This window comes from Aspergillus viridinutans (assembly GCF_018404265.1).
Source record: "Aspergillus viridinutans IFM 47045 DNA, scaffold_3, whole genome shotgun sequence".
Lineage (NCBI taxonomy): Eukaryota > Fungi > Ascomycota > Eurotiomycetes > Eurotiales > Aspergillaceae > Aspergillus > Aspergillus viridinutans.
Window position 1 is genome coordinate 866,184 of NW_025091219.1, and position 26,213 is coordinate 892,396.

The 26,213-nt window shown below is 51.3% G+C and overlaps 11 protein-coding genes across 11 annotated transcripts; 5 read left to right on the forward strand and 6 right to left on the reverse strand.

The window, feature by feature from the left end:
* Positions 1-105: 105 nt before the first annotated feature.
* Positions 106-1,020, reverse strand: Aspvir_005251 (transcription elongation factor DST1; the record flags this gene model as incomplete). The annotated part of the gene is made up of 1 exon (XM_043268470.1): positions 106-1,020. The coding sequence occupies one exon, from the start codon at positions 1,018-1,020 to the stop codon at positions 106-108; it is 915 nt and encodes a 304-aa protein (XP_043124405.1).
* A 1,255-nt stretch (positions 1,021-2,275) lies between these two features.
* Positions 2,276-3,547, reverse strand: Aspvir_005252 (GTPase-activating protein RNA1; the record flags this gene model as incomplete). The annotated part of the gene is made up of 1 exon (XM_043268471.1): positions 2,276-3,547. One exon carries the CDS (start codon positions 3,545-3,547, stop codon positions 2,276-2,278), a length of 1,272 nt encoding a protein of 423 aa, XP_043124406.1.
* A 434-nt stretch (positions 3,548-3,981) lies between these two features.
* Positions 3,982-4,394, forward strand: Aspvir_005253 (copper metallochaperone COX17; the record flags this gene model as incomplete). The annotated part of the gene is made up of 3 exons (XM_043268472.1): positions 3,982-4,009; positions 4,130-4,191; positions 4,254-4,394. 3 exons carry the CDS (start codon positions 3,982-3,984, stop codon positions 4,392-4,394), a joined length of 231 nt encoding a protein of 76 aa, XP_043124407.1.
* A 435-nt stretch (positions 4,395-4,829) lies between these two features.
* Positions 4,830-6,729, reverse strand: Aspvir_005254 (dolichyl-P-Glc:Man(9)GlcNAc(2)-PP-dolichol alpha-1,3-glucosyltransferase ALG6; the record flags this gene model as incomplete). The annotated part of the gene is made up of 3 exons (XM_043268473.1): positions 4,830-6,213; positions 6,270-6,432; positions 6,498-6,729. The coding sequence occupies 3 exons, from the start codon at positions 6,727-6,729 to the stop codon at positions 4,830-4,832; spliced, it is 1,779 nt and encodes a 592-aa protein (XP_043124408.1).
* A 920-nt stretch (positions 6,730-7,649) lies between these two features.
* On the forward strand, positions 7,650-9,278 carry Aspvir_005255 (putative nucleolin protein Nsr1; the record flags this gene model as incomplete). Its single annotated transcript, XM_043268474.1, has 3 exons — positions 7,650-8,234; positions 8,284-8,591; positions 8,645-9,278. The coding sequence occupies 3 exons, from the start codon at positions 7,650-7,652 to the stop codon at positions 9,276-9,278; spliced, it is 1,527 nt and encodes a 508-aa protein (XP_043124409.1).
* A 972-nt stretch (positions 9,279-10,250) lies between these two features.
* Aspvir_005256 (uncharacterized protein) lies at positions 10,251-11,761 on the forward strand (the record flags this gene model as incomplete). Its single annotated transcript, XM_043268475.1, has 2 exons — positions 10,251-10,401; positions 10,524-11,761. The coding sequence occupies 2 exons, from the start codon at positions 10,251-10,253 to the stop codon at positions 11,759-11,761; spliced, it is 1,389 nt and encodes a 462-aa protein (XP_043124410.1).
* A 1,811-nt stretch (positions 11,762-13,572) lies between these two features.
* Aspvir_005257 (uncharacterized protein) lies at positions 13,573-14,024 on the reverse strand (the record flags this gene model as incomplete). Its single annotated transcript, XM_043268476.1, has 3 exons — positions 13,573-13,655; positions 13,725-13,947; positions 13,995-14,024. 3 exons carry the CDS (start codon positions 14,022-14,024, stop codon positions 13,573-13,575), a joined length of 336 nt encoding a protein of 111 aa, XP_043124411.1.
* Positions 14,025-16,244: 2,220 nt separating this feature from the next.
* Aspvir_005258 (uncharacterized protein) lies at positions 16,245-17,067 on the forward strand (the record flags this gene model as incomplete). The annotated part of the gene is made up of 2 exons (XM_043268477.1): positions 16,245-16,329; positions 16,421-17,067. 2 exons carry the CDS (start codon positions 16,245-16,247, stop codon positions 17,065-17,067), a joined length of 732 nt encoding a protein of 243 aa, XP_043124412.1.
* Positions 17,068-17,802: 735 nt separating this feature from the next.
* Positions 17,803-18,909, forward strand: Aspvir_005259 (GNAT family N-acetyltransferase; the record flags this gene model as incomplete). Its single annotated transcript, XM_043268478.1, has 1 exon — positions 17,803-18,909. One exon carries the CDS (start codon positions 17,803-17,805, stop codon positions 18,907-18,909), a length of 1,107 nt encoding a protein of 368 aa, XP_043124413.1.
* Positions 18,910-19,016: 107 nt separating this feature from the next.
* Aspvir_005260 (uncharacterized protein) lies at positions 19,017-20,168 on the reverse strand (the record flags this gene model as incomplete). Its single annotated transcript, XM_043268479.1, has 1 exon — positions 19,017-20,168. The coding sequence occupies one exon, from the start codon at positions 20,166-20,168 to the stop codon at positions 19,017-19,019; it is 1,152 nt and encodes a 383-aa protein (XP_043124414.1).
* Positions 20,169-21,213: 1,045 nt separating this feature from the next.
* On the reverse strand, positions 21,214-24,516 carry Aspvir_005261 (uncharacterized protein; the record flags this gene model as incomplete). Its single annotated transcript, XM_043268480.1, has 1 exon — positions 21,214-24,516. The coding sequence occupies one exon, from the start codon at positions 24,514-24,516 to the stop codon at positions 21,214-21,216; it is 3,303 nt and encodes a 1,100-aa protein (XP_043124415.1).
* Between the last annotated feature and the right edge of the window lie 1,697 nt (positions 24,517-26,213).

Consider the following 26,213-nt stretch of genomic DNA (forward strand, 5'->3'; position numbering starts at 1 on the left):
CAAAACAACCGTCTTTTACCACTCGAACTCCGTGCCTGTCGGCAATAGAACCAGAAAGGCCTCCGTACGAGGCCAACAAACGAAAAGAAACACCGGTAACAAAAATCACTGCCGCCACGATTTACCACAGTTCATACACGTACAGAACAGGGTCATCGGTTCATCGGCACTGCGTGTTTGCGCCTCGGTGTAGGTGACCTTGCGTTGTCCGCACTTGCCGCACTGCAGACTGGTGCTGATACTGCGCTCGGCCTGCGCGACCATAGCCTTGTCCATGTTCTCCTTCTGGATTTTGCGGTCCTGCTCGCGCTGTTCCGCCGATTTGAGCTCGTCGTGCGACATCTTCACGAACTGCTCGGGCGTCACTTCATTCGACAACACGCGCACCCGTAGCGTCGGGTTAGATTTGTTCTTGAGGTTCTGATACAAGCTGCGAATCTTTGTGCGGTATTGCTCCTTGGTCTCCGGGCCCAAAGCGCTGAACGCCGCCGCCTCCACCGCGCAGGCCTTGGACAGCACCGCTCGAGGCGACTCAGTCGAGTTGAGGCACAGTCCATCGTACATGAGCCCAATGCAACTATCCCGGATCTTGTTCGAAGTCTGATTGACATCCACCCCATCCGCCTTCCACGTCCGCTTGTCTGGGGGAACGGAGAGTTTCGACATCTTGTCTGATGGGGTTGTCCCGGCAGGCGACGCGGTGCCGTTCTGTGCTGGGCGCGGCGATCCGCTCGATCGCTGGCTGACGGACGGTGACCCGCTGGCCTTTTGTTTGTTAACCTCGTTCCGCCATTTCGAGACGATCTCGCTGGATAGACGGGCGACTTCGGGCGACTTGTGCTGCTTGAACTTGTTGACGATGATTCCGACGCGCGTCGACCGTAGCAGATCCTCCGTTGCCTTCACTCCGGTTTGCAGCTCCTTGAGCAGTGATACGATGTTGGCTGCGGGCTCGTTCTGGGTGGCGGCTTTCGTCAGGGCCTTCGCCTTGAGCTCGATTTCTTTCGCGTCCATCGCCATTTTGACCGATCCCGATCGTAGATTGGATGATGATAGGGAGGGGACGTGTCGTGAGAATTGTACCTGCGTCAGTCTTAGCAAAACCAGACGACCGAATCACTTGTAGATGTAGCGCATAATCAAAAACAGTCAACGATAGGTACAAGCTTAGATGTAATGGCAAATGCGTAAAAACTGTCGCAAGTAGCCGCAACCTAATTCGACAAGATTCCTCTGCGACAGGCGTTTGCCATCACTGTCGCGGCACATCCGGCAGCACGTGCCTGAGCCGGCAGTAGCTGCAAATGCTCTCATAACTTGAGCAAGAGACGCGCATGCAATGCATCTTATTAAAGCGCCCAGCTCATTCAAAAAATGACTGCAAACAGACTTGACCAAAAACCAGTGAAGCAAAAGGAACTGCTACTTCAACTCACTTCCACGACGTCGAGGTCTTGTGACCCGATAATCAGCTGCTTCGGGGCAGATTCCCTGGATTAGAGGGGAAGGAAAGTCTGCGACGGTGCAAGCAAAGGCGAGCAACGGAGAGACCGACGAAATGAGATGAAAATGGCGGAGTACTTGAAGGTGGTGGACAAGTAAATGAAGATGAAGCAATTAGTGAACCTCCGCGCCAAGACCGGCGTTGCTCTTTTCGGAATCTCCCACGTGCCGAGTCCCAAATGTATGGGGTTGTGCCCCTCAGCTTCCATGATAGAGTATCTCGAGTATTCAAGGCCTAGAAATGGCGTTGAATAACTGTGTACTAACTTTGGAAAATGATACTCTGTCAGCAGGTTACTTAGCATCAAGGCTATCATCGAATGACTACGATTCAACATGCAATGGCCGTTGTCATCAATTCATTCACTTTTCAACATTATATACATGAGGGGTAGTAACATGCTGCATGGGACAATCAATAGGGGATGATGGCATAGATCTATCCGCGTATCTGTGCAGTAAAAGACGCAATTGGAACGCTATAGTGAGATCAGCGCAATGAATGCAACCTGATATGGCCATTCGTAGTGGTTTCGAAGCAGGGAGAACTTGGCGTGAGGCACTATTTGACCCATTTTAGGGTCACTGCGGGTGCCGTTGGCCGTTCACCCATCATTGTTGGTGCCGTATTGCCGCATGTCTTCCTAGACATGCCGTCGAGTATGGTCATACATCAATGACCGCTGCGAGATAAGCCTGGTCGCCGCTGCGTCGGGATACTAGACAGGGCAATGGTCTGCGTAAACAGGTAATCGAGACGACTCCGCAAAGCCTACAGAGCAGTCTTGCCCAGAGCCTCCGCAAGAGCATCGACATCCTTGTCCTGTCTTTGAGCGACCTTCTCGTCTTCTGCCTTCACATTGTCCTTGAGGAACTTGTCGGCCTTGCGCTCCTCCTCCTCCTCCTCTTCTTCTTCGGCCTCCTCAATTTCCTCTTCCTCCTCCTCTTCACTCTCCTCCTCAAGCTCATCCAGCTCATCCACACCCCACATGTCCTCCGGATCATCATCGGTGCCGTGTTCCTCCTTGCGCGCCTCCAAAACCTCCTGCAGCTCTGTCACGTTGGGGTCTTCTTCGAGGAATTTGTTGCCGTTCAGCTCGATGCGGCGAAGAGACGGAAGGGCGGTTTTCGTAGCATGCAAGAACAGCTTCACACCCTCGGCCGTAATTTCGTTGTACTGCAGACGCAGAGTCTGAATGCTTTGATTCTTGCCCTCTGCCAAAGCCTGAGCGACCTTGACACCACCGCGTGCGGATAGCAGACAGTCGCCGACACCGAGTTCACGCAGAGAGGGCCATCCAGCCACAACACCGGCGAGAGCAGTAGATCCCATGACGGTGAACGTGTTGTCCTGCAAGTCCAAGACCTCCAGGGCGCTAGCGTGACGGAGACCCTCCCTCAAAAGCAGCGAAATACCCTCCTGACGAATACCGTTCTGTGTCATCTTGACGGAGCGGATACCTGCGGCGTGTACCTTGTAGGCACGTGCCCACGCCTCCATACTGCCATTCTCCAATCGGTTCCGTCCGCAAACCATGCTTTCCAAAAGAGGAATCTCCTCGCCGGCCTTGCGGGCCTCCTCCTTCCGCTCCGCAAGCTTTGTGAGCGCATTGGCAATAAGCGTACCGGCAGCGGGACCCAAGCCGTTGTTATTCAGGATCAGATGGCGGAGGGGCACGTGGCGGGAGAGGAAGTCGACGAGGGGCGCTTGGGTGTTCAGGCCGAACGCGTTGTCGGAAAGGTTGACGGTGTGGAGAGTCTTGATCTCAAGCAGCGCATTGAGAAGGGCAGTCAGAGCCTGGGGAATTTCGGAGAGCAAGCGGGAGGTGAAGATATCAGCGAGGTCGGCGACTTCGAGGTTCTTCTGCGAAGCAAGTACCGGGGCCAGGCGTTCCGAGGCTGGCACACCAAGGGTGTTACCACCCAGACGAATCTCGGTGAAATCAGTGCTTTCAAGCAGTGGCTTGATATGGGCTTCGATATCCTCGGCAGTGTCCAATTTGAGGCCTTTGCCCTCAAGTGAAAAGACCTTTGGAGGGGCCATGGTGGGGTAGTTTCAGGGGCAAACGAAAAATGGAGATTCAACCAATAATCCAAAGAAATATAAAGTTGTGAGAGTGCGTCTGAAAGCACTGCTGATCAGACAGAGTAATCTAATAGTCAGAGAGATTGCAGGTGGTGATAGTATTCACAGTTCAAATGTGGAGGGGAAAGAGAAAATCCTCCGCTATCAACAATATTATTATTTTGCCTCCTCAAAAAAATGCAAACAAAATACTTGGTAGCAAAAACTTCCCCAATCGGCGGCACTCCGGCAATCCACAGAGCCCAAATGCGCCGTTTCCGCTCCATCGCAGTCAATTAATCAGCAGTCCAACTCCATCGCCTGTCATCATCTGCTGCTTCAAATCCGTACATAGATCCTCAATCTCTGTCGCACATCCTCATTCCTTTCCACTCAGAAATCAGAAATCCGCCATGTCGTGGCTCTTCGGCTCTTCCAAAGGTATGCACTCTAGATTCTTCTCCGCATCTCTCCGACCGAACTATACCCACGAACACCTGTTCCAATTCCAATCCCTGTTCCCCCTCGAAGTTCAGATAAGATACTTATATTATTCTCCAGGTGCAGCCGAACAGACTCCCGCTCCCGCAGCCGCCCAGCCAACGCCAACCGAGAAACCCAAGGTACGTGGTCGAGCGCATTGCGCCGCGCCCCGAAAGAACCGATCTGACCATTCCCTCTCCAGCCCTGCTGCGTCTGCAAGACCGAAAAGACTGCCCGGGATGACTGCATGTTGTTCTCGAAAACCGATGACCCGGCTCAAGAGTGCAAGCTCCTGATCGAGCAGTACAAGGCCTGCATGGCTGGATACGGGTTCAAGGTTTAAGCTGGTGGAGTGGACTGAACCGTGTTGTCCATTGATCTTGTTGGGCGATATATGATATGCGTTGACTACGCCGGGTTACGCATGATGTGGACATTCTCTCGGTTTTGATTGAATGTTGAGCGATGGACTGGGAATTGCAGCTGTACTATGGGCCAGGTGTTGGGTTATGGGCTACGGTTTGATTTTAGCTTGTATATTAGCATCATTGTACGGAGTTTTTATCGATGCATATTTATGTACACTACAGGTATATAGTCGTCTGGCAAGGCGTCTGTCAGACAAGAATAGAACATCTCTCCTTGACTCAGGACGTACGAGATTGGAAAAATGACAATCGGATCTACCCGTCTAAGGGTTATAAAATACATTTGAGAGTATAAAATGGGTATCACTTGAGAAACTTTTCAAGAAAATCGGGCCTCTGACCCTCGGCTATCACTGCTTCTTTTTCCGGCTCTCCTCTTCTGCTGCCTTGCGATCAATCTGCCAGCATTGCGTGATCAGTCTCCACATACACCACAGGTAAGCAATGCCAAATCCACCCGCGCCAATCAGGACGTTCAGCACCACCCATAAATCGGGCTTGCCCTCCGGTGGAGGCACAAATGCGTCGAGGACATGCCAAACGATCATGGCCAGGTAGAAGCAAGAATGCAGCAGTTTCGTGAGTATGCGAGGCTCGGAGACAGGACCTGATTCGCCCACAGGGGTTCGGCTGCGATATGTCTCAAAGGAAGTCGGTGGAAGACCCATCAGATAGGCCCAGAGACCCGTCATGACGAAGTACGGGATCCGGAGTTCGTCGCGCTTGAGAAGAGGATACATGGTCCAGGAGCCCAGGACGTTGGCCCATCCAACCCAGGCCCGGGTGTCTTTGCTCAGGCCGCCATCACTTGCAAGGAGGAGTGTCATGGGAAGCAAGGGCAACAGCACACTCTTTTCATGAACCTGGAAGGAGAAAAGGAAGAAGCCCCAGGCTACGCTGGCCAAAGCTGGGAGAAGTAGAGATGCTCGCGGGTGGTGGAAAATGATCCCACAAGGGATTATAATGGATGCCAGTGTGGCGCCAAGTGAGACGCGCTGGAGAAGGCTCGCCTCGAACCGATGAAGCTTGTAGAACGTGTGGATGGCGCACCAAGCGTTGGCGACCTTGTCTTCAAACAAACCACGGGTGAATGGGAACACACGGTGAATGATTTGCATCAGCTGAAAGATGGGTGCGTATAGGAATGAGTCCTTTGACAGCTGGATAGGCAGAGCCTGGAGCAAAGGAGGTTGTGGAGATGCACTCAGATAGCCACGACCTTCGGCACTGGTTGCGGCGACCAGCAGCGGGGCAAACAATAGTGCAAATGCAAGGATGGTGATAATGGCTATGTTCAGAAGACGAAGAATTCGTATCCTGGGGAAGATGCAAACGCCTAGAAGAAAGGCGAACATGACCGGGGCGTAATAGAGCGCCATCTGCTTGAAGCCCAAGGCGCCGACAAAGAAGAGACAAGCCCACAGCATCCGTCCGGCCAATATAGCATCCAAACTTGCGACAACAAGTCCCAGCATCACAGTGTTATATTGGAAATGGCCATGATCGATCAGAATGGTTGCGGGCTGCAATAGAATCGCGACGAGGGCAATTGAGGCGGACCAGACTGGAACACCTTGCATCCGAGTATAACGACGAAGGAAATTAACGACGGCCGGGATGTAGACAAGGTACTCGGAAGCCATCACGGTTCCCCGCATGAAGACCTTCAATCTTGGATCCTCAAAGCCGCGCGAATCATTGAGGGCAAACCAGGAGGGGTCAAGAGCGCTTCCACTACTGATTGTCAGCAACGAACCCTTCCTTATCATATGTCCCAGAAATCCACGTACATCTTCCCCAGCAGCCAGCTATGGTATGCCGTCAGAGGCGGGTAGTCAAGTCCCCAGTACTGCAAGTCGTAGAGATACCATTTCGAGATGGGGAGGTGGATGGTGAGCTCCATCCAGTGTCTTTGCGCTTCGAAATCACCATGCATTGGAGGCACCTGAAAACCTGCAGAAATATGTCAGCCACATGTACTTGGACGCATATTCTCAACATGCGGGCAATGCACAAACCAGAGTAGCCCCATAGGCTGACAGCCCAACGGAAGAGGCCTACCACCATAAGGATCAGAGGTAGCACCAGCCATTGAGATACACCAGCTCTAGCAGCCCACAGGAACGAGACGAGAGGGAACGCAGGGGATGATCTTCCACCCTCAGCGTCAAGAATGAGGGAGTTGTTCGAGCCAGTGGGATACTTTCTCCTCTTCCGTGGCCGATGGGATGAAGGAGTCGGAGGAGCCATGGGGTCAGACAGCAGCAGTATCACCTGCCTCCCATTGGCTCAATCTAGTCCGTCTCCGAAGAAGAGAGATCCGATTGGTAAGAATCTGAGAATGCCAGTGGTAGTCGAACAAGCAGTTTGGGGTAGAAGCTGCGGTGGTCCGCGGAGGTGGAACTTGATGCTAGTACCAGCAAGTGACACTCTGGTTCCAGCGACCGACCGCGTGCTCAACGAGTACCTGCCAGGTACCCACTTTTTCTTAAGCAACTGTGGCATACTGCCTGAGCTAGCTGCTACAAAGTAGGCGGTGTGCGTAAATCTCTGCCAACCTCCGGAAATTTTCTCTAAATTCTTATCAGAGCTCTCGAGAATTTTTTTTTTCTCTTCTCTTCATCCTCACACTTTTTCCCTTTATCAACTCACTTTTCTTACATCTTTCTCACCTGAGTCATTTTTGATTCAGTGAACCTCCTCAGTCTCCTTAAGAAACTATATTTCTAACTGACGCAGCAGCGTGGGCCGTACTTTGCAAAGTGCACTTCAACAGACATTCTGTGGGCTTAATACATTGAGGGCTGTGGGCTGTGGCATATTGCAATCTATTCTTTGGGATCTGTGGGATACTCTCTTGGGTTTCATATTATAGACGAGTGCATATTTCCTCTCCGTCTCTGTGGGCTTGAACACTGTCGTTGTGGGTTACTTGTGGGTATTTGTGCTAAATCTCTTCCATTTGTGTTGAGATTTACGTCCAGCTGTGATAAGGTCATCACTCCTGGATTTCATATCAGGGGGCTCTAACTCAAATCGGGTGATTGAGGGATTGTAGGCTTTGCCGCACAATTACAACTTTTCACTTTTGAAAGAACTTTCATTGTATGTACTAATCTCTGATCTCGCCTGTTGATGCTCAAGCTAATCATCGTCGTTCATAGTACAAAATGTCTAAGACCAAGTCCGTTACCAAGAAGGGTGCCGACAAGCCTGTCGACAAGGCCTTGAACAAGGTCAAGGCCGCTGGCGTCACCAAGGCTTCCCAGTCTCCCAAGGCTAAGAGCAAGCAGATCGCTCGCGAGCTCGCTTCCAAGGAGAAGTCCAAGCGCAAGAAGAAGGAGCCTACTCCTAGCAGCAGCTCCGAGTCTGACAGCGATGAGGAGATGGAGTCCACCAGCTCCAGCAGTGAGAGTGAAAGCGAGGAGAAGCCTACCAAGAAGGTGGTGAAGAAGGAGTCCAAGAAGGCCGAATCCTCTTCCGAGTCCGAGTCGGAATCTGGCAGCGACGAGGAGATGGACGACGCTTCCAGCAGCGAGAGTGAGAGCGAGGATGAGAAGCCTGCCAAGAAGGACGCCAAGAAGGTGTTCAAGAAGGCTGAATCCTCTTCTGATTCTGAGTCCGAGTCCGACTCTGACGAAGAGGAGGTGGCTCCCAAGAAGGCCGCCAAGAAGGATTCCAGCGACAGCGAGGATTCCGAGTCCGAGTCTGAGAGCGAGGATGAGGCTCCTGCCAAGGCTAAGAAGGCTGAGAAGGTATGTACCTGTGGCTCGCAGTGTTTATAATTTTGTCTGACCGTCTCAGGAATCTTCCGAGGAAACTGAGGATTCTGACGAGTCTGAAGACTCCGAGGGCTCTGACTCCGACTCTTCCGAGTCCGAGTCTGAGTCTGAGAAGCCCTCCAAGAAGCGCAAGGCTGAGGAGGAGCCTGCTGCCGCCCCCAAGAAGTCGAAGAAGACTGATGAGGAGGCTTCCGGCGCTTCTGCCAACCTTTTCGTCGGTAACCTGTCCTGGAACGTCGACGAGGAGTGGCTCCGCCAGGAGTTCGAGAGCTTCGGTGAGCTTTCTGGTGCTCGCATTGTCACCGACCGCGAATCTGGTCGCTCCCGCGGGTAAGTTTAGGTCCACTAGTCATGAGTTCTTCACTTTGCTAAGCTGCATCCAGATTCGGTTACGTCGAGTACGTCAGCGCTGCCGACGCTGCCAAGGCTTACCAGGCCAAGAAGGACACTGAGCTTGATGGTCGCAAGATCAACCTCGACTACGCCACTGGCCGCCCTGCCAACAACAACAACAACGACAACAACCAGGACCGCGCTCAGGCTCGCGCTCGTAACTTCGGTGACCAAGCCAGCCCTGAGAGCGACACCCTGTTCGTCGGCAACATCCCCTTCAGCGCCAACGAGGACTCCGTCTCCGAACTGTTCGGTCAGTCGGGTACCATTGTTGGAATCCGTCTGCCCACCGACCCCGAGTCGGGCCGCCCCAAGGGCTTCGGTTACGTGCAGTTCTCCTCTGTTGACGAGGCTCGCCAGGCCTTCAACGACCTCAACGGCGCCGAGCTGAACGGCCGTTCCGTCCGTCTCGACTTCAGCACTCCCCGTCCCAGCAACGGGGATGCTCCTCGTGGTGGTCGTGGCGGCTTCGGCGGTCGCGGTGGCCGTGGTGGTCCTCGCGGTGGTGGTTCTCGCGGAGGTGGCCGTGGTGGTCGTGGAGGCTTCGGCGGTCGCGGCGGCTTTGCCCCCAACAAGGCTCGTGGTGGTATCCCCGAGTACAAGGGCACCAAGGTCACCTTCTAGATGAGTAGCAACATGGTGTCTTGATTTAGGCGTTTCTTCTCTACGGCTTACAGAAGATCTGGGTTATGTCTAGGTTGCATGGGTTCCAAAAAGTTGGTCATTTAAGTTCTGATGGGAATTTGTCTGTACTACATAGGTCGACTACTTAGGGTAATATGAATGGTCACTGACGTTCTCAAATTATTGTTTGGCTGTTTAGCATTTGTCCAGTGCTGTGGTGATATCAGAGTTGCTGATCGACAGCACAAGCACTGCCTGGGATGTGGTTGGTGCCCCGCTTTTGTGGCTTCAATCTTGGCGCTGTTTTCTTTGATCAGCAGTCATCCACGTCTCTGCCTATCTATCTTTCATGCTTATTATGCTGCATCGTATTTCATCTCCTTTCTAGAGACCCCTTCTTCTTGATTCCTCTTTTTCTTTAGATGTGGGTTCTTTGTTGTGTAAGTTTTGACCCTTTCTGATTTTCCAGAGGTCTATATTTACTGGGTCGTGTGCGTGATTCTCTCCTCTGCGCGCCCAAGTCACCTGCCCACAGTCTGGTGATCCTCTGACGTCCACTCATTGCGCCGACCATCCAAGACAGCCCTCCCTCCCTACCTTTCTTACTTGGCCTTCCAATGTCCTCATCGACCTAATTCATCTGGTCTACTTATCGTCATCGATCACAAACCTGGTTGATGATCTTCTGCCAAAGATTTGCCGGGACTCCACCTTGATAAGATAATACTACTGCTGCCGCGCTGCTTGGTTGACGACCCGGTGGTTCTGTTCCCCACCACCGGCTTCCTATCAGCTTCCTTACTCGGTTGTTCTGGCCTGCCTTGAGTCCTTGACCGCTCTCTCTTCCTGTGTGGTCTGACTTGACACCCCTCTTTTCCTAGTCGAACCAGATGGTTCAAACTTCTTTCTATCTTCTATTCTAGATAGGGTCTTTCGGATCGAATCTCGCACGTCGAGTTGTAGATACAGACAATGCAGCCAAATCACTATGACCTGCTGGGTCAGGCGCAACAGGATGAGTGCCGACCTGCCCCCCGGATGACAAGAGAGGCTCATCAGCCGCTTCGGGAGAATATCCTTCAGTCACGGTCTCCATCGGGTGCTGCGCTCACGAGATCTGAAGGTCAGTTGGTTGATATACTTGTTACCTCGCTGCGGTGATGTTCCTTCGATCGCATATTTGATCAACGTGTATAATCGATATCAACAATCGTGGCATAATGTACTCACTTCGGTATTATATAGATTCGTGGATCGAAGTATCGTCCCAACCGTCCTCTTCCTCCCTTTCATCCGCCGCAACCAACGATGATATTATTACTACGGGCCTGCGTGTCGAGCGGAGGGAATCCAGGTCCTATCACCACCGTAGCCGGCGCCGGCGTTTGCAACAACTGGCAGCCGTGGCCACAGCGCACGTCGACTATCCGTTGCGGGAGACCAGCAGTAGCCAGGATGAATATGACGAAAGTGAAAGTGAATCAGACCATGTGCTTAGCAGTTCCAACGAAGACATGACCCGCGCACCCGCCGTGGAGATGCCTCTCCTTTCGCGGTCCGACCCTGCCTTGCCCGAGCCCGATGCAACTATTGCGAGCGATGAAGACGACGCATCAACGGCGCTGGGGATGCGGATCAGCTCATCGCCCTTTGTCCCGCAGCCCAACGTGTTTTCTCATCCACCCGAGAACCCTTCTTGGACGAGAGCAACGGGTACCCATCAATCTCAGCCCAGTACAGTCTCCAACTCGAGTCGTCAGACTGCGATTCGAAGAAACTCGCAGGCCAGTGTACGGTCGAACAGAAGGCCTCAGCACAGCCCGTACAACATGATCTCACCATCATATCATGCAGACCACGATGCTGCTCTTCGTGCTAGTCTGTCCACGCTTCTCTCGTGTGCTGCCGCCGCAAGGGGATTGCCCAAGTCCGATCCTCAGCCTTCACCGGCTGAGCCTTCGAGAGGGCCACCGTCATCATTCCGCCTGGTGCCCGAATCGGTCGCGATGGGAGAAGAGGAGGTCGGCGAGAAGGAGGAACAGTCTGCCACGGAGACCACCTCGACCGGGTCCCATCCCCCCAGCAAAAGGCACGCAGATCCTACGCCTTACACCCACCGGACCAAGCGTCGATCCAGCTTGTCCAAGGAACGGAACAGCGGACATGGTTCTGTGGCAAAGAAGAGCCGTCGAGCGGGAATGGCCGAGTCCATGTCGACAGGCAGCCCAACCATTATGACGTGGGTGATCAGCGCCGGGGTTGTGGTGCTCTTTTCGGCCATCAGTTTCTCAGCGGGCTATGTACTTGGACGCGAAGTTGGCAGGCTGGAGTCAAGCACTGGCGTGGGGTCGGTCATGGGAGACGGAGGGGCGGGGGCCCTGGGAGGCAGGGTTTCGGCAGGCTGCGGCCAAGAAGCCGTTCGGGGCGGGTTGAAGCGGTTACGCTGGGGGACGGGGTCTGGTGCATCCGGCATCATTGCATAAACTATCGATTCTCGACTGATGATCATGACCAAGATGACGGGATGGCTGGCGTTCAGGGTTTGTCTCTCGTTATACTGCACGACGCGGAGTGTTTCCTTTGTGATGACTCATTCTGGATATCCAGGAGGGAAAATTTCTTGTCCTTGATTTACTTGCTATGGAGTTGGAGTTTGAATTCTGTTGTTGATATATTCGCTTGCCAATCTATACCCACTTGACCTATAAGGATATGGACGGGGAGATGGACTTGCAAGAACCTGAACAATGAATGGACAATATAATATCTAACTCTGCCCCTGGCGCTACGGCCCGTTCCCGGCTCGTCATGTAGATATGATACAGAGCACGCGATATGTCGAGGCATTCCCCTCCGAAGTGCTCATGACCAGGCACGGACATGGTGATTTGAAATGATATGCAGATTGCGGGGTGCAGACAGACGCAGGTGCACAGTCACAGGCTCACAGGCTCACAGCGCCTGCAGCGCGAAAAAGCCTTGAACATGCCTGAAGTCGGGCATATGCACCTCACCTCGCCCTGTGATATATCATGTATCATCTGAATGTACAGTAGTAATGCTAACATCGCAGTAGCGGGAGGGTAGACTACACCGTACAGGCTACAGGCCACAGCAGGTACAGTGGCATCAGCATCAGCATAGCATCACTAACCCCTTACCCCTAGCTTCGCAAAAGAAAAGAATGAAAGGAGCGGTCAGTGTCAGTCAGGAACAGGGCATGTTTCGCTTCTGGTTTTGGTATGTGTCAGTGGTCACAGGGTACGGATGCATATAGGTTTTGAACCATGATCATGTCGTGATGGTGATGGTTACGGTTATGGCTTACCCTGAGCATATTTCTTGATTCAACTGATGAAAGACTTCGCTCGAAGGATGCATGAAAGCGATGCTGACTGCGTGTCTATCTTCGGTGATGGAGACTCAACTCAGACTCAGACTACCTTACATTCCGTAAGTATACTTACCCCATCTGGCAGATCTCGGCAATTTCTATTGCCCGTGGCGAGAGAGAGCTCTTAAGACAAAATCGTAGAATGAGATGTATTGCATTCTGAGTTTCGTATTAGCAGTATGCATGCATGTTAGTGCGGTGGACTCGGGTATACGTAGTCGTAGTCATTTGGGTTCGTGCATGAGCAAGTCAACACACACACCGACCCCCTCGTGTTTCGTCTATTGTGTCTACCTTACATCGGACAAATGGAGTCGGACGCTGATACTACTACTGTACTGCTACTGATACATTCCAATGCAAGAAGCAATTACCTCCGCGTGAGCGAACGTCAAGGACATTGATCTTATTGGTTGGCTAGCACTGCAGCTGCATGTATGTCTATGTGATCTGGAAGAGCCGGCATGTGAGACATCTAAACTAGAACACTCTTTGCATGGATTGTGGAAGGGTGTTCGTACACGTTTCGAAGTGGGTTAGGATTTAGATAAGATTCACTTGCTGATCTGAAATTGAAATTGAAATTGACTTTGTATCGTGTTGTCTCGCAATGACATGGACTTTAAACTAATATGCTCGTGATGATGCTGTTGCTCTCCTTGCTTGAGAGCCCTGAACGCCTCGCTAATCTGAACCTAACCACCTGATGAAACAAAACAAACCCGAGACTGAGATTGAGACAGACACATGAAGGACTGATGCAGACAAAGGAAAAGAATTTAGAGCAAGACAGGGTATGCTGTAGGACTCTGAAACTTTCATGTAGAAGCCCGATCCTGCAGGTCTCAAAGAATCAAAACTTAAATTGGGAATGGAAGAAAAGACGGTGAAGAATGCTGGCTATGCAGCTCGTTGGCGTCGCCTGATCTCATCTCGTGTGAGAAATCGGCGGATTCGCGAGACGAAGCGGTAGGCTGTGGAGTCTAAGTCATGTTAGCTTTAGTCTTCCGCAAATGATGGATCAAATGTGATAGATAGAGAGATAAACTCACCACTGTTCCTGCGCGCCGAGGGTTTGGAATAATCGTCTGTGGAGTATATGTCGGCCCAGGAATTGTTGTCTTGATAGCCAGCAGAGTTTTTGGCGCGGATCCATGGGGTGTCGTCGGATTGGAGTTGGAGAGCGACGACGTGAGGATAGAGAGAACCTAATGGGTTGAGGAGCTCTTCTGACGAGAGGTCTTCTGCCCTTTTGATGTCAAGGCTTTGACTGGTCTGGATGATGTTAGTGCTGTTCTTTGGGTTAAAGTGGAAAGACATACATAAGGCTCATAGTTGGACTTGTAGCACATAACGAACGTGGAGTAGGAAAATTGATAAGATGTGATATTTGGGTTTGACTTTGAGGGTGCAGAGTTCAGACTGACTCTTGGAAAGGAGCTGAAGGCTATATATCTTCATCTTCCTTAGGTTGTGCCCTGCATGAGGTGAGATGGTTGGGCTGGTGGAGGTCGGTCAGGTCAGGTCAGCCACTCTACAACAATCCAGGTACCACACACCTAGATACATGATGGTGGGGTACATCTGTGCGCATGTCATAAACCCTGGATCTGAGTTGGCTTTTGCCTTTTTTCCCTCGCCCAAGAGAAAATCATTGGTGGTGATTTGTATTGGACAGAGTCATGATCTCATCCATCACCAGACTGGGAATAGTACTGTGGCACCGCCATTGGCTGGTCCCTGTCTTACTCAGATCGTTTGGCTGTTAGTCTCACACTAGTAACTTAGTTTTTCTCATTCTCACACCTCATAAGATAATACCTAATGTCATTCAATCAGGGAGGAGTCAAGTGAGATTAATGAAATGCTTTGCTGACTGTCCAGCCGCAGTCCATAATTCCCAGTTCCAGGTCTAATATCCTAGCTAGTCTGCTAGTGTCCCAGTTAGTCCAACAATCATTACAAAAATAGACATCATCATATTGAGACTTCGAGCTCCCCCTTGCATGGTTGGTACACCCTCAGAGTATCAGAATCGTCAGTCGTCACAGCCAGACCACGTTCGACGTTGTTGCGTTGTACAATGCGTTGTACAATCCTGAGACTTATGTTACCGTCTCCATCTTGTGTCACCCACATTCCTGTTACCCTGTAGTATCACCTGAGCCTATTATAGTTCACGCTGACCACCATGCGTGCCTTGAAGAACCTATCCCTGCTTCAGGTCTATCTTCAGGTCTATCTTCAGGTCTATCGTCCAGAGGAACCACGACTAGACCGAGTGCGCCCGATGGATTCCACAACAGAGCTGTCACATTTGTTCTGAGGAGGGATCCCTGACTATTAACTGATTAGATTAAATAATCAAGGCCCTGGATACGCCACATCTTGGCGGGTGACGCCACATCTCAGCTCCTAAACAGGTGCTTTATTCACATGGTAGGAAATCAAACTCTAACACAAATCTGATTTACTATATCAAATGTATACTGTATACATTCCTGAGGAATACAATTTCCGAATCTAACACCATTAATGATTTCTGCTTCTAATACCTCTTAATATGGGCGTCATCTAGATTCTAGCCTACCTAATGATGACCCTGCCAAGTCACCCAAGTGCGAAACCTGCGAGGTCTGCCCAGAACTCCTTCCATTCCGCGAACGCCCTCAATGGCCTATTAAATCTTAGCTATTAGAATGATAGTATAGCACTAAACCACTGATCATTGTATAATTATTAGTTGCTGTCTACATACATGGGCCCGAACCTACAGATGTGCGGACCGCAGATCATGTGACAAACTAGGGGTGTGTGATATGCACAATAGAGTGTGGCGTTATCCACCGCGGTATGGATCGAACCAGGCCCTGAATCAATAGTGATCATAAAAGCCAGGTCCAGCATCCAGTAGACTGGCGGATCTACAAGGATGGAGGGTTAGTGCCTGAGTCTTCCAAATCATTTACTCTAGTGTGTGATCCTGTCCAGGTACTCGGGATCGGCAGGTCAATGGTCTCTCCTCTACGGAGTAGTCCTGGTCTAGGGAGTCTACACAGTCGCTCATGTCCGGGCCTACAGAATATTGGGCTGCGATATCCACCATTGCATGACAAAGCATAGCACAGCCACACGACCCACTGGCCTTATGGCCCAAGATGATTGGTCAAACCACATTATCAAAGCAAGATGTGGCTAAGATGTGGCATTCTATCTGTGGCTGGTGCAGATGTGGCTTGACTCCTTGATCGATAGACGCCTACTAGTCTGCTCGAAAAAAGCATCACAGTCGTCAGATCAGTGACCTTTTACTCAACAGAGCAAACTCCACTTGCCAGACCCGTGCACGAACTATCTGCCGAGACCGAATGAAGCTTCTTTCATTTTCTGCTTCCATGCCTGGTTTCGGCATGCCCGTCTCGTTTCGTATCTCGGGATGGGACTGGGGGCTGAGATCTATAAGATGGACCCCTCGCTCGCTCTCGCCTCAGACTTGTTTTACCTCGACACTAAACTACTCCATTAGATGAAACCAAACCTTGGTCACTCATCATTTATGTCCCGTATCAACCATGACGTTGCACGTTCAGGCTTCCGCCAGAGACTACTGGCCAAGTTCTCCCTATACGGACGAGCAAGCGTCCTCTTCTCCCGCAAGTAAGTCCCCAAGTCCTCACCCTTGTCCTCTATCTTATCCCCATACATACCCCGCACTCCCACTCTGAAACACCTTCTGAGACCCTCCCAGAGTCAATGAACATGGAGACTGAATGGACCCCCGGCAGCCGCGCGAATCTCTCCACCATCTCAGTAACCGAGTGTCCATCTCCGTCTGCATCAGCATGGCCCGCCCCCGGCTTGGGCTTGGGCTTGGGCCCGGCCCCGGAGCCAGAGCCAGAGACAGAGACAGACACTCACACCGACTTCTCCACCCTGGACCTAACCGACTGGTACACGCGGTACCTAGGCTGCACGCGCTTCTTCCTAGCAGAGAGCCAGCACAGTCCCGCCGTGCAGGCACTGGCCTCCTTTCTCAACATCCGACTACCAGGGCAGGCCGTCGACGCCTCAACCGTCTCCGCCAGAGCGTACATCCGGCGCCTGGTCGCCACGGGCCAGGATACCCCCGCGAACCTGCAGCTGTTCTTCGGGGAGGATTGGGTGGCGGGGGTGGGCGGGATCCGTCAGCAGGAGCGGCTGAATTATCTCTTCGCGGCGAAGAGCGGGGGGTGGGCGGCGACGAAGAGCGCGTATGACATCCTTCCTGACCAGCAGGCGCCGTTTCTGCGGCCGCTGCGCGAGCCGACGGAGGAGGAGCTGCGGGTTGCGGATGCAAGGTGGAGCGATTGGTTGGCGATGGAGGATTGGATGGTGGGACCCAGGAGGCCTTGGTAGGGGCAGGGGCAGGGAGGTCTAGGGGTGATGCTCATGACTTATGATTCATGATATTATATTTCTTTTGTCATTCGCTACCTCACATATTTCTTTTGTTATCGATATCCACGCCGAGCATACGAGTACAGCTGATATCTATCATTCATTGACTATACCCTGTAGTCAGCTACAATCACAATGCAATTATCTACATCTCAACTCAACTCCTGCAAACTCGAAGACAAAACCAGGATAGGAAGGAACCATGAGCCCGGAAAATAATCACGAATCCGCATCCCCCTATTCCTCCTCCAAGATAACATGGCAATCAGCGACGCTAAACAGGGTATCCGTGCGAACTATTGGCATTAACAGGGTACACAATTTCAGTAAGCACGAGCTGCAGCAGCCAATAACAATCCCTGCCCAGGGTATTTAGATAATACGTAGTCAGTAGTAGTGAAATGAAATGACCCGTCAGATCTACTGCAGTTGCACCGCCACAGTTTGGGCATCCTGATGTGCAGCCGATTATGCCTAGCCTGGTAATCAGAATGACAAATACTGTCCGACTATGCGGGAGCCAAGCTTCGCGACAGCTGTTAGTCAGGGGATAGATTATCAACTAGTGATTCATTAAGCGATGACTCAATAGTGTAGTCCGTACTCTATAGCGGGAGAGCTTCAGGTGCAAGTGAAATTGAATTATTGTATGGTGCCTAGGAATGCCCCGCACTATTCTCAAATCAATTGACAATGACAGTCGGTGATCAAAGGCTTTATTCGGGGTTTATTGAGATCACCATCCAGGATGATCCCCGGGCGCTCCTCCCCCTGCTCAAATCCCAGCTGCCTTATTCGATTCCTCTCCTCCGCCGTCTGCAGCACAACCTGGCATTCCCGTCAGAGACGGCCAGACTGCTGACGACATTCCCAGGGGTCAAGCCTCCCTCCGGACCATGGCTGGCTGCGTATGTGGATCTTCCACGTGGGCGAGAGACGCAGATGACCGTCTATTCGAGTCTCGAGCGGGAGTCTGTCGATGACGACAAGGATCCTGCTGTCATCTCCACTCTCCACGCTCCCCCCGAAACTCTAGCGCTCGCTCGCGCCCAACTATTGGCCTTATTCTCGTATATCAAGACGACCTTGTTGCCGGGGTACCTGGCCTCTCTTACTGCCCCAAGCGTAGCTCCTCGTCCTCCCAACGCGCCGGGTCAGGTGCCGCCCCCCCCGCCGCAGGCCTTTCTCGTCGGCAACCTGCATACTGGCCTCATGGCCCTGCTCAAGAAGTCGGGGATTTATACGGACCCGGAGCCGGTACCAGGTATCCACATCCACCGTTACGATAATCCCCCATATGTCAAGTACCTATTTCGGAATGTGCACTCGCTCTCAGAGAGATTAGATGCAGGACTACCACCCGGGTATCGGCTCTATGACCAGCAAGGGCGGACGGGAGTCCTCCCGCACCATTACTCGCTGGTGCGTAGCCGGACGCATCTGCCTCGCTCGGACGAGACCCTGTCCAGAATCCCCGGAGTGGCTGTGTATGTTGATCGACCTCTGGAGGGGGAGGAGACACCCATCGCATGGGTCTTTCTCGGCCTTGATGGGAGTTTGGCGACGTTGTTCGTTGAGCCCGGGCATCGCGGCAAGGGAATCGCTGAAGCGCTTTCCCGCGAGGTAATGCGGCATGGGATGGCGCAAGGAGGGATCTGGCGGGAGGTTGGCGAAGAAGGCGAGGTATGGGTTCATGCGAATGTGCTTGCAACGAACGGGGCCAGTAGGCGGGTTCTGGAGAAGCTGGGAGGGAAGGTCGGGTGGACGAATACGTGGACGGTGGTCGAGTTGCAGAGCTGATAGAATCATGCAGAAGCAGATGACTTCCAGCTATACTCCCCTTCAGCTTACAGGACAATACTTGACGATGGTCCTGTTTCATATGAGGGCAACGGTAGAGAAGAATCCTAAATCAGATAACCCGTCGGCTTCACAAAAACAGTTGCCCTCTCATCCTGAGCAGCAGCATGTTTAGCCCACCCATCTGCTTCGGCATTCCACTCGCGCGGGATCCGCCAGAACTCAAGCTTCGTCTTTGCCCGAGTCGTAGCCGCATCCTCACACCATCGCAACAAGCACTTCCACAGATCCTTATTCTTGACAGACCTCCCATTCCGTGTCCGCCACCCATTCCGCACCCAGCCCTTAATCCGCGACGTTGCCCCCTCAACCACATACTCCGAGTCCGTCGCGATAACAACCTTCGTCCACCCCTCGCCGGCCCAAAAGCGGAACTGCAACGCGGCAATCACAGCCCGCAGCTCGGCCCGGTTGCTCGTCTGCGGACGCAAGTGCCCCGTCGGACCCTGCAGCTCAAGCGGGAACGCAAAATGGCCCCTTCGTCCCGGCCGCTCCTCTCTGAAGACCACGCCGCAGCCTGCCCTCGGATTCGCCTGGCCGTTGCCCAGGCAGGCGCCGTCCGTGTAGATGAGCATCTCGTTCGTGTTCAACCGCGAGATGAACCGACGGACAGGAGGGGACGTATCCTCTCGTCGACCCGGCGGGAAGAGGTCCTGTGGCCTGATGGAGGGATTGGGCGGGGTGAACTTTTCGGGAATGACTTGTCCGGTGCCTGGGTTGTATTCGCCAGGTCGGATGGTTATGGTACCTGGGTAGTCACCGTCCGTGGGCCTATCGGTTTCTTCGACCTCCTCGGGGATGGAGCGATTGTTATTATAGTGCATAAAGTCATCATCCGAGTCAGACTCTGGTGTGATGATTGAACTATCAAGTCGCATTTGAGCGAACCAGTCATGCCGGTTGAAGTCGTCATGGCCGTCGTGGTCATCCCTGCGCCTCTCCGTCTCTTCGAACTCCTCGGTGGTGTAGAGGGGTCGGTTGTTGTAGTAGATAAAGTCATCATCCAAGTCAGAGTCTGGTGTGATGAATGAACCATCAAGTCGCATTCGGGCAAACCACTCATGAGGGTCGTCATCGCTAGGGTCCGAGCCAGCATCCGATAAATAGTAGGAGGACCAGTAATTCAGGCCGTCGCCATGATCTCTGTCCGTATAGTCCAGTGAGATTGCGGGACCTGAGATACCAGTCCTACAAGACATCATGTCGATGTGTTCTGATAGTAGGTGGAGGAACAAATCTGGAGAGGGCTGCAATGGAAACAAGGCGTCAATGGGAAGATGTGATGAGATGGAGAGATGCAATTTGCGAGTTGACAGATGAAGCAGACCGCGATGATATACTCCGTGAGGACCGTGACCCGTCCAACCCGCGCTAACCGAATTTGGATGGTAAATAGGCGATTCTTCTCTGATATTCCATTCTACGTCTCTGAGTACTCGGTTAGATAGATAGATAATAGATTCATCCATGTTGTTGAATTATTACCATTCACCGCTTATCGGTCAGGGAATTCGACAAGCTTTTCTTTGTCACTGGAATGCCATATGAGCAAGCAATAGAGCAGAAGCAAAGAATCTATGATGGCGTACCGATGCCAACGATGTCAGACAGCGTGGTCGAATGTGTGCAACTTTGAGATTTTGAACTGCTCACTTGTCGCAGTGATCAACGGCTTCCCATCATCATCACTGTTCCCCCATACTGCGCAAAATACTTTTTGACTTCACTTCCGTCAAACTTTCGACACAGTACACTTCGGCGGCGATCTCGTATAAGGCAGCTCTGACGCAGAAAAGACACGCGCTGTCTTGTCCCAGTTGGAGTACACGTCTGTATAGAGGACAACGATGTAGGGATCAGCTGTGGTGTCTTCACAGATGAAGCGTTGACTAGTATGCAACAGTTAATACTTTACTCCAGCTACCAGACGCATGAAGATGCACATACATGGAAGAAGAGAATCTCAACAATAGTCAGCAGACTTTTAACGGCGCCCCTGGCGTTGTCTTTTCGTTGATTCCAAGTGAGAAATCATCGAAATCATATTCTCTTTCCACCCTGGGCACGACTCTTCATGATTGTACAAGAAAAGGACACGCCCCCCGATGCAACATGTCGTAAGATCCACCTTACTCAATCCACGTCTTTTCAGTCATGAGTTCGCGGCACAGGTGAAATGCTTCTGGAGGTCATGAGGAAAGAATGTTTTTCAAGGAGCCGTCTTGCAGGGGTTGCTGATCCTATTCACTTTTGGTGCCTTTCCATATGTAGGTGTAGTGACCGCCGCAGCCGCTCAGATCGCCTCAGGATGTGATCACTCTCGGCCTGATCAGGTCGCAGCGGGTGATCATCTGAGAAGTGGCGGTCCTCTTTTATCCACTTCCTGAGGGCGCTAGAGGCCAAGGTACTAGGATGGCCTGGTCCCAGGACTTTCTTCAGGAGCGCATCACATTGTTCCATGAGAGCCAATGCGGCTGGAACCTCCCCTTGGGATTTCCAGAAGAAAGCCAAGCAGCACATGGTGATCAGAGTGTGTGGATGCTCTGGCCCCAGCACCTTTTTGTGCATCTCTGTTACTTGCACCTGCAGCTCCTCAGCTTCCTTTTGTTGTCCCAGGTTCCAGTATGTCCATGCTAAGTCAGCCATGCTAAGCAGAGTGTCTGGATGCTCTGGCCCTAGCACTTGTTTCTGGATCCTCATCACTTCCATATTTAGCTCCTCTGCTTCCTTGCATCGTCCCTGATCCCCATATGTTGTTGCTAAGTTGGCCATGCTTTTTAGAGTGTCAGGATGCTCTGGCCCTAGCACTTGTTTGTATACCTCCATTACTTGTACCTGCAGCTTCTCTGCTTCCTTCCATCGTCCCTGGCTCCGGTATGATGACGCTGACTTGTCCATGCTGGCCAGAGTGAGGAGATGCTCTGGCCCCAGTGCCTGTTTGCATATCTCTATTTGTTGTACCTGCAGCTTCTCTGCTTCCTTCCATCGCCCCTGACCTCCATATATTGCTGCTAAGTTGGCCATGCTTTTTAGAGTGTTAGGATGCTCTGGCCCTAGCACCTCTTTGCGCATCCTTATCAATTCTAACCCCAGCTCCTCTGCCTCCTTCCACCGTCCCTGACTCGAGTATGTTGTTGTCAAAATAGCCATGTTGGCCAGAGTAGAAGGATGCTCTGGCCCTAGTACCTGATTACACACCTTCAATACTTCCACTTCTAGCTTCTCTGCTTCCTTCCATCGTCCCTGACTGCAGTATGTTACTGTCATGTTAGTCATGCTAGTCAGAGTCTTGGGATGCTCTGGCCCCAGCACCTGCTTCCGGATCATTACCACCCGCAAAAACTGTTCTTCTGCTGCCTTATATCTCCCATCACTGTGAAGGCAATCCCCAATCTTCTCAAGCATATCAACGTATCTCTCCTGCTCCTGTCGAAATTCAATTTCTCCGATTAATGAAAGAACATGAGGTAGATATTCCCGCCACAGCTTCCGATTAGTATGGTCATCATCTGGAAAGGCTTCACTTACTTGATCAGCCGTTTTTAGAATTTGCTGGCTGAACAGCTGGTTCTTCCTCATCCAATTCCGGGTGGTAAGATGGACGAGTCGGTGAATATTCAGAGAACAGGCTTCGCCCTCCTCATTTACAAATGAAAAGGCCTTAAGAAGACCTATGGCATCGGTCCTTTTCTTTAACGATGTCGTCTGGGGAAGCAAAGTCTGCGGAATGTGGCGAGGGTTGATACAGGCCATGAATAATAGATAGTCAGTTGCTGTTGGATTCAACTGCTGAATTTGTTGGAATGAAATCCACCAAGTTGTTGCAACAGGATTCTGGATATCTTTGTACCGCCCTTCGTCCCCAAAGTCTTCACTCAGCAACTCAATCACATCTGGCTCACTCTCATGTAAGAGTGCGGTGTATGCAGAAAGTCTAATATCTTTTTCATTGATATACGCTGCCGCCTGGGTGATTGCTAGTGGAAGACAGACAAGCTCTTTAAGGAGAGCAATGGCTGCCTCATGATCATTAAGCAAGTCAGTCTTAATCAGTGACTTTCGTAAGATTTCAACAGCAGTCTCTGTGTCCGGTTCAGAGATCATTATCACATGAGATGACGCCAATCTCACGGCTATCTGCCGGCTTCGCGTGGTGAAGAGAATGTGGCCTCGCTCGCTCTCAGGCAGAAAGTCTGCCATTGTCCACATCTCCATATCATCTGCATTATCAAAAATGAGAAGCCATCTCGCCGTGTTTTCCTGGCTAAGATAAGCCTTGAGCTGTTGTTTGACCTCTGCCGGCTTTGGGTCCGTGATTCCAAGCTTTAATGCGATGCTCATATAAGCCTGCTCCACGCTCTCATAGCTGGTGCATGAGATCCACAAAATCAAGCATTCAGGATCTCGATTTCGCATGCGGTATGCCAATTCAAGCGCGATTTGGGTCTTTCCAACTCCGCCTAGTCCGCAGATAGCAATCCTGCCTGGACTGTCCTGTTGCATGATCAATCCTTCAATTTTGCTGATTTCTTCTTCCCGGCCCACGAATCGCGAGTTCTTTCTAAAGGGGACCATCCAAACTGATTCCTTTGATGCACCTAATTCCTTCCCGGAGTAGGAAGTAGGAACCTGTGACAGGAGGGCCTTCGCGTAGGCGGCAGCCGCAAGGGCTGCATATTCTTGCCACTGTTTATTTTTGTGGGAATCACAGTAGTCGCAGATGCCTCGAATGGCAAGGGATGGGAGTTCATCCATGAGACCAGCAGCTTCCATTTCAAAGCAGAGGATGTCTTCATTTTGGACAATGAAATCTCGAGTCCTTGCATCTTTTATGACCTGATCTCCAGAAGCGATCAAGCCGTAATGAATGTAAGGCTCAGCAGTTGTTCGTGGAGGCCGATCTACTAGCTGTTTCTGATCACACGCTGAACAGTTTGCTTCGTTCGCCTTGTGGTCATATGTCGATTGGAACAGCCAGTCGCATTCTGGTCGGGAGAACTTCCTTCTGGTTTCTTCTTTCTGCAGTACATCACCTATGCTTTTGCTGACTAGGTTCTTTCCAGTCATACGGTCACTCTCCAATTGAGCCACAGCCTTTAACAAGATTGGATGAGGTTTGTTGAGAGATCCAGTGCGCTGAAAATGTCCTCCACTGAGTGTTTTGCCGTAGTCATACTGGATAACGCCGCCTGAGGTAGCAGTTGGCTTGCTAACCACGACATCACCAAGGCGAATGTCAGTACTTTTGCTGGGAACTCCCCCTCCAATGCCGACCATCAATCCAAACCGGATATTCGGGTAGGTAGAAACCATGTGCGACACTACAGTTGAAGCAGATATCGTTCCGTATACACCCAAAGGTAGGCAGGCCATGACCACATTGTGGCAGCTGACGGTTCCGAGAGTGTAGACGTTGTGATCGGTTTCTGGTTGAGGTAATGAAGCATGAACTTCATCCAACATGACCTTCGCCGCTGCTGTTTCCAGCGGCAAAGCGCAGATCCATGCCGCTGTATAGTCGCTGTGTGATAGTATTCGGGGGGCCATTCTCATGAGTTACCGAGGATATAGCACACCAACATACGACACTCGCTGTCTCTCATCATGCGGTGAATGTTGTCGGTACGTTCCGTTGCAGGTGATTTGGTGTAGGAGGGGCAATCAGCTCCATGAGGCTGGAGGCAAGGCTGTGTTTTACCCAGTGAGTCCAGTCAAATCGCAAGCTAATCCGGTGCCCAATAAATGCATGCCGAAGAATTAGCCACCAACAGAGTCGTCAGACGCCGCTAGGCTGAGCAGGGGTTATAGCAAACAAATCACAGGCGCGAACAAACACCAATTAGATTCAATATAATCAGAATCATGCGTAGAGATACGACACACCATGGTGATACCGCAGTCGAGTGCAGTGGTTTATGGAGCCCACAGTTCACCCATTTGGTTGTCGATGTACGTATATGTAAACTTCTGATAGAAGTATAAGTGAATAGCGGACTCTAGTCCTGCAAGCTTTACATAGAAGCAGGAGTAAGTATAGAGCAGAGCGTATAGTTGCATTCATTTCCCGACTTCTTCGCTCTCTTCAACCTGATTGATTGCAATCACATATCTTGCACTACATGCTAGCATGAACCATAGAAAAAGAAACATATAACTAAGTCACTCCTGAGGAAATCTGTCCTAATGCTCGTTGCGCCGTTCAGTCCCATGTATGGGGTGTTCACAGGGCGAAGCGCCATAGTGTCATAACACTCATAATCCCATTGAAACTTGACAAGAAGTGTAGGTAGACGCTGCAAGGGCCAACAGAAGCACACTGGCATCTGATGCGAGATTCCGTGTCGCACACAATCAATGGGATGCTTCCTCATGAAGTTCAACCCGCTTCAGGCACTATCTCGAAGCAGCAGCACAACATCCGTTGCTGGCGTTGTTTTTTCGTTTCAATGGTAGCCCCTCATGTATTGCCTACATGGTCCGGGGCGTTGTTTTGGGTATAAACATGACCGAAGGAATCTGCCGTTGAAGCAATCCATCTGTCGCGAGACTGACGCCGGGAGTTCAGTTGCATGCCCGCTCTGCTGGTAAAAGAGGAGTGGTAATAAGCGGAGAGAGAACATATATTGGAGGTATCTCAGTGTTGAAACGAAGCTGGCGATGCGTTGTCCAGCATAAAGTGTATACTATGACACTCGACCCGGGCAGGAGAAGATGGTAGCATTCAACTCAAATGCTAAGCATGAAGAGAAGAAGAGAAGTAACAAAGTATATAGTGTAGAAGAGGCAAACATCCAAAGTGGAATAGATATATCAAACATATAGAGGGAAAGCTGTGCCACGAAGATCCGTAGACAGATGGGAGTTTGGAGAGAACTATCATATATATATCCAGCAGAAGCAGAGCTCGCTGAGCCTCATGTTGGATTTCAAGGCATCTCAACCATGACAGAGAATCAAAGACGCATGCCCTGAACAAAGATATGTTGGCACACTGTTTCGGGAATATACATTTGTTTGCTGAAAAGTGGTCTTTGCTAGGTAGCAAACAGAGCGCCTCATCTCTTCATTCTTTGACTGTCAGTATTTCCCATCTGTAAACCTCCGCATGATACAAAACCAGTATGTACATTGCAACTCCATGTGGACCCAAAAGAGATTGGAACCATTGGCTGGAGATCTGTTTGATTCCTGTCCTTCAAAGGATATCGGAGTTGCCGTCCAAGCAAGGGAGATACACCGCACTA